General features: G+C 35.8%; 1 protein-coding gene across 1 annotated transcript in view; it reads right to left on the reverse strand.

The window, feature by feature from the left end:
- Window positions 1–2,400: 2,400 nt before the first annotated feature.
- The window catches only part of LOC140152633 (uncharacterized), a 10,628-nt gene continuing 1,350 nt past the window's right edge, over window positions 2,401–11,678 (reverse strand). The window contains exons 2-4 of the mRNA XM_072175057.1: window positions 5,576–5,699; window positions 4,348–4,403; window positions 2,401–3,378 (exon numbers count right to left, since the gene is read on the reverse strand). Coding sequence (XP_072031158.1) covers window positions 3,241–3,378; window positions 4,348–4,403; window positions 5,576–5,699 — 318 coding nt within the window. The 3' untranslated portion in view covers window positions 2,401–3,240. The remainder of the gene's footprint in view (window positions 3,379–4,347; window positions 4,404–5,575; window positions 5,700–11,678) is intronic.

Genomic DNA, 11,678 nt, shown 5'->3' on the forward strand with positions numbered 1-11,678 from the left:
AAGATTCTGGATCCAACAATTTTCATCCAAAAACATGGGAAAAGGTGTAAAAAACTTTCAAATACAAAAATGTCATCTACCACAGGGTGGGGGGGGGGTGATTTCAAATGGAATAGCCCATTTTCATGACTGCTTTTGTCTACAAGCATTGCCTCCCTTTGCTACAGGAAAAGTGTTCTTATCTATTACAGATTTCCTTTTACAAATGAAGCATACTGCTCAATGTCCAACACACATTATTTTACACAGGGTCCTATGCACATGCTTGATGTCGCGCGCATATACTGCGAGGATCAACGGCCAAAATACACCTATTTTTTTCATAATTACATATAATTTCTGTTTAAACAACACAGAATGTTGAGAATTCATTATTGAAACATATGGTGCACAAATATGGATAATATTTAGAATTGCAAGTGGGCTGATATTATACTATTATCAAATCAATTAAAAAATTTTGAAAGGTAAGAAACAGTTTGGGCTCAGCAACTGCCGAGTCTGCTGTAAAAAGCTGTGTACCCTGTTCAATGTTGGCCAGTGCTCTCTCCATGTATGTATAGCAATGTACAAGAAAATTGGTTCATTTTACAAAGATTTCAAATCTTTTTCTAAACAAATCAAAAGGACCTACTTTAAGACTAGGAAAGAAGATGCTGTATTTGACCCAATTAGTCCCCAGATTGCTTCTCTTAGTTACTGGCATGAGAGGGTATTTATTACAATGTCCTATACATATGCAAGTCAAGATGGACACTTTCAATCTAAAACAATGTTGCAACCAAATTTCAGGCATTGCTGTTCAAGATGGTTTCTTACCATTTTCACTCCTTAAAAAAGGTTGTTTTAACAGATGTCCGTTAGAAAAATACAGCGTGTCTAATTAGGGCAGGTGAGCTTCATAATAATTATTAGCTCAAATCAATAATTTTACAAGCTTAGTTTAAAAGTGTACCAAAATTGTCTGCAAATCAGACATTTCTTTACCATCAGCTTAACTTAGCATACATTGGTGATGAAAATCATATAATACAGTTTGTGCCAGAATGATTAGAATTTATTTTGTCCTGATTCTAGACATTCATGTACATGTACTAACTTTCTTTAAATATCTGATAAGCTAATGTTTTGTTTACAGTGCTTTAGATAGTAGACCTTCATGTCTTTCAAATAATTTGTGGTCATTATGGAACATACCCAATGCGTACTGTAGCATACACATACAGTGTGAATTTGGCCATTTCTGCACAGATTCCAGCTGCGCAGTATGTATGTGTTTTGCTGCCTGTGAAGCTGTAAGTGTAAAGTGTGTTCCGTGATGGACACCAGTTAGTTGAAAGACCTGTATTGCAGTCAGTGATGATGTAACTGCAGCAAAGTTGGCTGTTTCACAAGCAAATCTATGCAACATCTTTAAACATGTTTAATGGTAAAGCATGTTCACCATTGCTTTAAATTAACATGATTAACCCTCACAATTTGATGTTGCAACCAATGATATTTGTCACTCTCATTTGAAGTTTTATAGTGATTTTTACCCATCTGTTTGGATGGATGGATGGTACATTGTACCTAGCCAAGTTCCTAATCACAGTGTAATTCTCTAACATACAAAGTCAATACCTTACAGTTCCTAATTACAACTTTATGGAGTGAGTCAAAACAAACACTGTACAAACAAGGGAATTTCAGCAAAACCTCAAAATTAGTTCGCTGATATCATGCTGCCAAAGGAAAAAATACCAAAACGGATCTTTTTATTTGAATTTGAAAATATATATCACACAATCTTTAGGTTGCAATTCACAAGAGCCAGCTGCCATGTTTAAAAGACGTGCAAATTATTATTGCAAATGCATCCAAATTCATCATCAACCTAAAAACTTCTTTTGGATATGAAGACTTAGGTCGGGTGGTCCGATTGCAATACATAGTGATTTCTATCGCACATTGAAACCCATTACCCAAACATTCATTGCTCCAGTGACTTGGATTCTAGAGGCAAACATGTGTATCACAGTGGCCCATAGAAGAGTATACAACTTCCTGGGGTAACCAGTCAGACAACCATGTGTTTGTTCATACCACCTAAACAAAACAATATTCTTAGCCTACAATTTCACTGGGATTATAACAAAAGTATTAGCTTTCACCAGATACTAAAATCTGTATTTTTGATGAGGTAAAATGGGGGGTGAGGCTGTCAATCAGATCACACACCTTTAACAATAGGTTTGAGCATGCTATAGGGAATTGCAAATCTTTTGTAATATAAAGAACATCTTCCAAACCCTGTATTGTAAGTGTCCAAATAAGCCTCCAATACTGCAGGGCTAAACATAATGATGGCTTGTTTGTATAAAATGCCTCTTTGGTAATATACAACTCCAACTTTCAAGGTACAGTTTGTTTGACATCCATGTTTGAATTGAATCATTTGTACACACTTTGAATTTAATATTCCTTCCAATATTTATGTTGTGATGTATTCTATGCTCAAGAAATTAAGCAGCAGGAGTTGAGCAGAGGACATCTTTTAGAAAGCCCCACAGTAGTTGCCAATAGATATTATCTTTACTTGATACACCCTCCAGTTCCCCAATGAGAGAGGTGTTGAGGATCAACGCACTGAACCTTATATCCCTCTCATTCAAGTGCAACTGGTAGATGTATAGAGTATAGATAAGAACACAACTACTTTTCTAATTTGACTTCTTCCTTCCCATTTAAAAATGCAGTATATATGCCTTGTTAAAAACAGCAAATACTTTTCTTTTCTTTGGAACCAGTAGAAATTAAAAATGCCATATTTGTGGTGCTCTCTACTTGTAGCTACTGCATTTTGTACATTAGGGACAGACTGAATCAAACATCTCCAAAGCAAAATACAGCATATGCTGTGTTATTTATTAATGCATACTGCATATTTACTTGGAAAGGCATGCATGTACCTGCTTCAAGACCTTTCTCATCAGCCCATTGTAAAAAAATAGACTATTTCAGAGTGTTGCCCCAAGCTTAAACAAAATCATGGTTGTATAATAGACACCATCTTAGTGTTGTCAAGACAACCATCTGAAAGATGTCCAACTGCCTAGAGCCCCTGCTAACATTAGCCTCTGCTTATCTCCTACCTTAAAATACATCTATGTATTATACAGATATTCTAGTCTAAGTCTACATTCTAAATAGCTATGTGTCCAATTTGACTTTTTATTTTCTGCTAGATGTGAACTCTCTCTACCTCAACCATAATTTGAGGCGTAGTGCGTCTACTCCGTTCAAGTAGTAACGGAAAATTCGCTTATCACGGACGAATCCTAGATTCTCGTAGAGACGCAGTGCTGGTTTGTTTGTGATCTCCGTCTCTAACACGACCTGAAAGATACAAATAATAACACAGCTGATATGAATTCCATTCTGAAGGAGAACTGTGTGATTGATTAGAAAAAGGTACCAAGAATGTTTTGAGAGGGTACATCTTGGATTGATATAAAATAGCATTAACACACAACTGGGCATATTTGTGTAATATATCTTGAAGATATTTTGTGTTTTCCCTGCTCCACTTAAAGCTCACAGACTTTGGGTGACACCTTTTCAGCATTATCTGCATGATGCATTGATTTACTGCTATGGGTTAATTTGAAATCCTGAAAACAAAATGAAAAACAGTCTGACACAAGATATTGGCTCAAATATGATGTTATCTGATCCAAGCCAGCCAAAGGCAGTAATTGTGGAATTCACAAAAAAAAAACATTTAAAGAGTCAGGGATTTTTTAAAACACAGTAAAATACATGAAATTTGGTATTACAAAGGCTCATAACTTTGCAAACAAGTATATTGTAACTATGATCTAATCTTGAATTTCACCAATTATAGTATATATGTACTTGCTGTTGCTGAGCAAGGGCATGGCTCGAAAAAGTGGGGAATTTGGGAAGCTCATTCCCAGGAAATGTTGGTATTTGGAGGGAAATTCTGTTATTTGGAGGGAAATTGTGTCTTTTTTGTATATAAAAACATGGTATTAATTGTGGGAAATTTAGCTTGCTTCCCGGGAAATTAACATTTTTTCGAGCCCTGAGCAAGGGGATGATGATATCTCAATCTCCAACATGGCCTTCTTTAGTCTGGTTGAATCAGATCTTATCACAAATGCACATATCAGCCACTGTGAACATTGGCAAAATGAAAGTAAATTCACTAAATATATGAAGTCATTCTGAGCATGTAACATAAGCTTCCTCTGATTCAGAATCTTACAAGCATTCTTCCTTTCCACACAATGACCAAGCACATTTAGTATTGCTGCATTACAGTAAATTGAATATGTTACTTACTTCATCACAGTCTCCTCTCACCATTGCTCTGATTGCTTTCCTCACCAAGCTAGATCCTGTAGAAAATATTAAATCAATGAAACCGTCACATTTTTTGACATGTTCATAGCAAGAGAAAAGTATAAACAGTATAATAATGACACAGTCTGGTCCACGGAGGCCAAAGGTGTCATATTTGAAATTGAGATAAAGGCAAAAATATGGAGTAAATAAATAAGAAAATACAGAATAGACATCACAAAACTTCATAACTTTAGAACGAAGTATGCTAGACCTTTGGTGTTTGATAGCGTAATGTTTGTATGGTAAATTATAGCAACTCAATTTTTTTAAATGCCTCCTTTAGCCCCCACAGACCAGATCATGTCACATAAGGTTATGTCTCCAACTACAACTGGAGGCAATTGTCGCTTCAGCAGTCTAGTCATCAAGCAAAATCAATTTAAGTGACCCAACTGACAACACCTTTCCCCCCTTTACCCCATCAAAAGGCAGATTTTGGTGAAAGATGACATTTTTATCATAACCCCAGTGAAATATTAGGCCTTGAATGTTTCATGTATGTGCTCTTAACAAAAACACAATAGCTTGGTAATCTATCTAGAGGTGGTGCCTAGCCCGTATTCAGAAGTCATTTAGTTACTCTTTTATGGGCTACTGTACAAAAACAATTAATGTAATACTATTCGTAAACTGGAACAATTTAAACTCAGGAAAAATGTTCAGGTGATGGGCCTCAATGTGAGGTAAAATATATTAGGATCAGCCCATCCACCTTTCAAATTGTTATTAGTCCTGGGCAGGGGTAGCGCTAGGTTGCTTTTTGGGGTCCCGGACCCACCAAAATAGAGTTCGGACCCCCTGTTTTTAAAATTTCTGCAAGTTCAGGGGTCCCTGACGACCCCCAGTTTTTCAATCTAGCGCTATTGCAGACATACTATTTATGCTGCATTTGTGCAACTCGGGACTCACCAAACTCTACTCCGGACCCCCTACTTTTTAATTTTCTGCCCTGGTCCTGGGAAAGAGTAATGGAATATCAGGTAGTGAGATTAGAACACACAGTACAGGTCTATCTGTTACTCTGCAAGTTTTGGACTGAATTAGTCAAAAAAAGAACAAGGGAGTGAAACAACAAGCCAATTAGATTGTTGGTGATTTTAAAAAGTGTAATTTGATGTATGTCTGTCCATTTGATCTTGCTACATGTAAAATGATCACAACTTACCAATTTTACATTTCCTGTGCTTTTCGTCGACAGCCAGCATAGCGATGTAACCCCTCCTGACCATCTTTTTATGTACATCTAATTTGCATACAATTGCACCCACACATGTTGAGCCATGCATTGCCTGTGAACAAAAAAACAAATTATTTAACATCTTACAATCCTCAATTCGGAGGTACATGTAGGAATAAATTTCTTTGTTTGGATCTAAAGTTTAAATCAAAATCATGATTTATACCAACACAGATGAACTGGCAGTAATGGCTGAATTATATGCAACTTTTAATTACCAGTACGTCCTTCATTTTCCCCCTCAAACATAGATTAAATGGGGAGCAACAAATATTTTTTTAATCAATCAAATAAAGCAAAAGTGAAATGTGTATTTTAAATGTCATTATGTGTGTCAATAATATGTGATTACATTCAATTTGCTAGACAGTGTCTGTCATGTTGTATTTTTATTGCATGTACATGACTGCATGTATTCCTCTTTTGCTAATTGTTAGCGAAGTACAGATATTTTCAACAGGTGGAAATATGTACCATTACAATGTATATATCTCAAACCTAAATTGCAAAGGTAATTTATTCAATATGTTAGCCTATAATTTTTATATAGGCCTACACTTCAGTGACAGAGACATTCAAGTATCAACCATCTATTTGTACATTTCAATGGAAAACACTAGTGTACATGTACACAGTGTCCTGATATTTATTATTAGAGAGTGAAAGTGAAATTACTTCCCAATACTTTCTAGTTACATACATTTCTCATTCAACCTATATAAAATAGGTGAATCAATCATTTTTTTCACAATCATACATGTGGCACTGTCAGCTTTTCAAGACAAATGGGACAAATGCTGCCTCTTGCTTATTACTTTAAGGTGAGTGGAGTCCTCGAACACCTTTTAACAATAAGCAAGGCAACATTTGTCCCATTTGCAGGCCTCGAAATAGGCCAGACTTCCGGAGGGCCATTTGAGCCCTTGATCTTAAATGTTTGAAGGCCCTCACAAATTTTTGTGGGCCCGAATTTGGGCCATTGGAGAACCCCACAAAAAAAGTGGGCACGCTGGATTTATGTATCTTTTGCGGGCCCTCATTGATTTTCGGGGGCCGAGGGCCCCATTTGCCTCAATGCAACAACAACAAAAGGGCCATCCTCAATTTCAATTTTGATCCTGGTTTGTCTCTACTTGCAACTATATACGACTATACGAGTGGATACTTGTAATTTATCATTCTTGTCACACTACTTGAACTGTCAAAAATATTCAGTGAGAGTCTATTACATGTACACTGTCACATGTGATTGATGGTAAACTGGTAACTGATATACACTGATTAGATTGCCCACACCAGGTTTATTACATGTTTATAGAACATGATGGTACATGTATCTAGCAACTTGTATTTTTACATATTGAATCTGAAAAAAAAAGTGATTTATAGCCTACACGTAGTGTGTGCAGCTACATGTACCGCCAGTACACCAAGCTCACTCAGCATATACCAGTAATTAAAATGATATTGATGGCTTTTAAAAATTAAATCTCCCTGATTTTTCTTTTTAAAATTATACACATGGACATGGAAGAATGGGTACTATTGGGTAAAAGCGAGAGAATTAGAGAATGCAAGCAAGGCTTTGGGCTCTACTTGTCCACCAGTACCATAAAAATATCTCCCCATTTTAATAGCCTCTTATAACTCCGGCAATCACAATGTTATGCCTTATATGTTAGAAAATTAATTATACAACTCACATAATTTCCAATAAAAAAAAATATTAAAAAAAATGCAACTCAACACGCGATATTCTATTCAATCATTCCTGGGCTACGACTCTCTAGGGCAATGACGTCCTGGTTATTTGTGCTCAATTGTCATCCGCCGTCATTGTATTACTGTAACATCAAACTAGACAATTTCAGAGCCTGGGAATTATGTTCAATATGTTTATGGTGAATATGAGTGATTCGTGCTTGATAATTATTTTTATAACATAGGCCTTATAAGGCATAATGTTATGATTGCCAGAGACCTTTAAATCAGTGGCGTAGCTAGGGGTTGTGGCGCCCAGGGTTAATAGAGAGCTTGCGAAATGAAGTTACTTTAACTTTAACGTCTAGAGGATTATAGAGGATTATGTATTCAAAACCACCTTGGTTTTGAATACGTAATCCTCTATAATCCTCTAGACGTTAAAGTTAAAGTTAAAGTAACTTCATTTCGCAAGCTCTCTACTGATACATAATGCCCCCTCCCCATTCTCGAAAAACAATTGCGCGCGAAGCACGCGCAAATTGACACAAATAGGGCCTACAACTAATTAATTTTGGTAACTTTTTAAATAATGAAGTTGAATATTAGTCTCAAAATGGTCTTTCCAATGATTTTGTGCTGAAATGCGTGTGAAGCACATGAAACTTTTGACTTTTATCGCTTGGAGGGGCACAGAATCTATGCTGAATTGGTTGCCAAAGTGTGGGGCTGTTAAAGTGTGGGGCTGCCAAAGTGTCTGTTAGTCTCAGATTGGTTAATTTTCTGATTTTTTTTTTTAATTTTTTTCCATCTACCTTATTTTCCTTCTGTTACAAGAGCCTTGCATGTTTACAGTATGTACCCGTCCTATATGGGCCACATGCACTTGGGGACTTGTAGCAGGTCATTCCCCGGGGTCATTCCATGCCAACTCAACAAGGGGTGTACACTGTACGCCATACCTCATGGATTTTTTTATTAGTTTGTGTATTGATCAATGAGAAATGAAAAACTCTATAGTGTTTCCTAATTGTTTTAGAACCAAAGATTAATTTTGAGAAGAATTTCCAATTTGCAAACAGATCTAGACATGTATATAGCTTCTTAACAACAATCTACTTTGTTTGAAAAGTGATGGTACTTTTCGTCCCATCAGTCACGCTCAACTTCAAGTGGCCACCGTACAGCCATAGCCTATTCTGCCATTTTATCATTTGGTTTCAAACATGTTTTTTTTTAATTGAAATATATATGACATGTTTTCTTTGCTTTAGAGTGTTCTTTTTGGTTATGGCATGCAGATTTTTTTCTGCAGGCTATCAAATGTCCCATCAGTCACGCTGGAATTAGCCCATGTAGTAAAATTACACCTGTATAATTAACCGCAGTAGAAACAAAACTTTTGATATTAATATTTGAACTATAATCTTGTCAACTTTTGATGTTTTTTGTTACGTGTTGTCATTGGATGATTTCAGATGAAATTTTCTGAATTTGTGAAAGTTTTAGTTTTAATTCAATTACAAGCATACCGTAATTGTTGGCATTATCAATAGAGAAAAAGTAATTCAAATATAATTCTCTTCCCTGAGATAATGGTTCCAAAATTTCCATTTTTGTTTACAATTTGTCAAAACCTGGACCTCTGCAAAACACCCACTTGGTCAGATTTTTCTGAAACAACGCTCCCGCTAAGGTGCTTCCGTGCATCCAGGATGCGATTTTCTATTGTTGGACCCACTGTTCAGAAAGCTGCATCAATGCCTTGTGTCCGTGTGGAGGCAAGTAAATATCAAATCACAATTATACTTCCCATGAAATTAAATCTTAAAATCTCCATCGTGCATAAATTACTATTAAATTAGCAACATAGACCAATTGGTAAACAAGTTAGCATTGTTGTCTTACTGACCTCATTTTGCGACAACTTCCGGGTCAAGACTAGCCTGTCAATGAAAATTCTTACGGTAGAGCGACATGTGAATCACTTAAGCTTAAGGTGGTACTACACCCCTGGCCAATTGTGTGCCTATTTTTGCATTTTTCTCAAAAATTATAACATATTGGTGACAAGATATGCATATTATAGCTGGGCAAGGACTGCAACTACTGCACTGGACATTTTATTTCAGCACAGACAACAGTTATGTACAGTCAAAAATTAGGGAAAACCGATATTTGATCAATAAATCAACTACTTGTCTTGAGTCATTAGTACTGAAATTCCAGTGTAGTAACTTGATTCCTTGCCCTACAATATACATGTATCATTGTAACTTTTATTAGTTTGTGAGAAAAATGCAAAACTAGTCACAAATTTATCAAGGGGTGTAGTACATGTACCACCTTAAGCTCAAAACAAAAACACAAGAGCAAAATACAAATTTCTTAACTATCGCAGTGTCAGCGTTAAGGGGGTGCTACACCCCTCAATAAATTTGTGCCCATTTTTGCATTTTTCTCAAAAACTAATAACACAGTGGTAACATAAGTTATGTATATTATAGCCCTGGGCTAGGAATCCAGTTATTACACTGGAATTTCAGTGACCCAAGACAAGCGGTTCGTTATTTATGATAAGAAATAAGGTACCGCTAGGATGTACCTCATTTCCTATCATATACTGAACCGCTTGTCTTGAATCAATGAAATTTCAGTGTAGTAATTGGATTCCTTGCCCCAATAATATACATAACTTTTGTAACTAGCGTGTTATTATTTTTTGAGAAAAATGCAAAAATAGTCACAAATTTACCACAGGGGTGTAGTACACCCTTAACTTAGAAAGTGTGCCGGACAAATATTTACTGAAAAGGCTCATTACTAATAGTACCGGTACTGTAATTTTTGCCAATATTTTGTTAAAAATAGATGCATTTGAAAGTACTTAGTGTTTCTAGTATTAATGTTTTGGTGTTGTACTGTCTAGCCGTTAGCATTCTCCCATACCCGACAGCAACAATATAGGACAAGGACAGGGTGATATGGGGAGTCCAAATTCGCCTTCTTTATTTTTATCTGCAGATATTGTTATTTTTATTGCTTTTGCCAGCAATTGCATGATTGTGATGCGATCAAGGTATCTAAAATCCTACAAACTCAATTCAATTTTCAAAAAATTCATTTTCATTAAAGACATTATACATTTTTGTAAGACCCTTCACAATTAATTCTTAGTGTATTGTTTAAGATTTTAAAAGGGCACTTGTAAGGTAACTTTTAATTATTAATTACGGTACCGTACTTATTATTTTCTTCATTTTGAAACGAGTGGTCACAGCCAAATATCAAAATAGTACGTACATTTTGGCCCAATGCAGATTTAATTACTTTGCAATGGTTGATTTTATACATTGACCAATACATTGATGATGCAGGGTGTTCTTTGTTTATTCAGCATCGATATCATATGTGATATATAATTAAAGTAAGAAAGTAGCAAACTATAAAAATGTCAAAACAGAGAAAATGTCAAATAAAAATCAAATAATTAAATATGGTACTTTGAATGCGGGTGGAAACAGTAAACTCAAATCAACTGTGAAGGGCCCAACACGATTCTCAGTGTTTTATTCTGCTGAAAACCCCATGATAATGAGACAAGTTTTTAGTTCCAGAGCAGATATATGGTCATTTTATGTTGCTCACTGCTCAGAACAATAAAATACCGCACAAAGGAAGTTGAATTAATTAATTATTGGCTCAAAATCAATATTCCCTACATCGGACTCCTTTAGCTTTAGTTTCACATCACAATTCAAAATGTACCTTACTTTGTACAATGTACAAGTCATAAATGGCCACTGGCACTACTGGCAAAAACAACCTTTTTTATATGATCAACACCCTAACCATTTAAAGGGGCATTTCGTGATCCACAGCCTCATCCCCCCACTTTTCTCAAAAAAAGTTCAGATTTTTATATCACTGGAAACCTCTGGCTACATAATGTTTATGTACAAAATATTTCTTGCAGATTAATTCGTTTTGCAAAGATATCGTGAAATTTGAATTTCGTTCTGGTGCACCAGAACGAAAATACAACGTATTGTCTATGGAGCAGTGTAATACACATAATCATGCATAACTCGCAAGTTACGCAAAATCGGAATCAGCTGAAATTTTGGGAATAGGCTTTTTTCGTGGATATGTACTGAAAAATGTCATAAAAAGAGGATGCTAGGATCACGAAACACTCCTTTAATACTGACCAAGGTCTTAGCCAGCCATGCGTCCACCAGTCTTTAAGACGGGCTAATCTATTTTTAGACGGGTGGATTTAATGGATTTTACAGATGTGATAGCTCTAAAATAGATGACTTTAAGGTAC

The sequence above is a fragment of the Amphiura filiformis genome, chromosome 5 (genome assembly GCF_039555335.1).
Source record: "Amphiura filiformis chromosome 5, Afil_fr2py, whole genome shotgun sequence".
NCBI lineage: Eukaryota > Metazoa > Echinodermata > Ophiuroidea > Amphilepidida > Amphiuridae > Amphiura > Amphiura filiformis.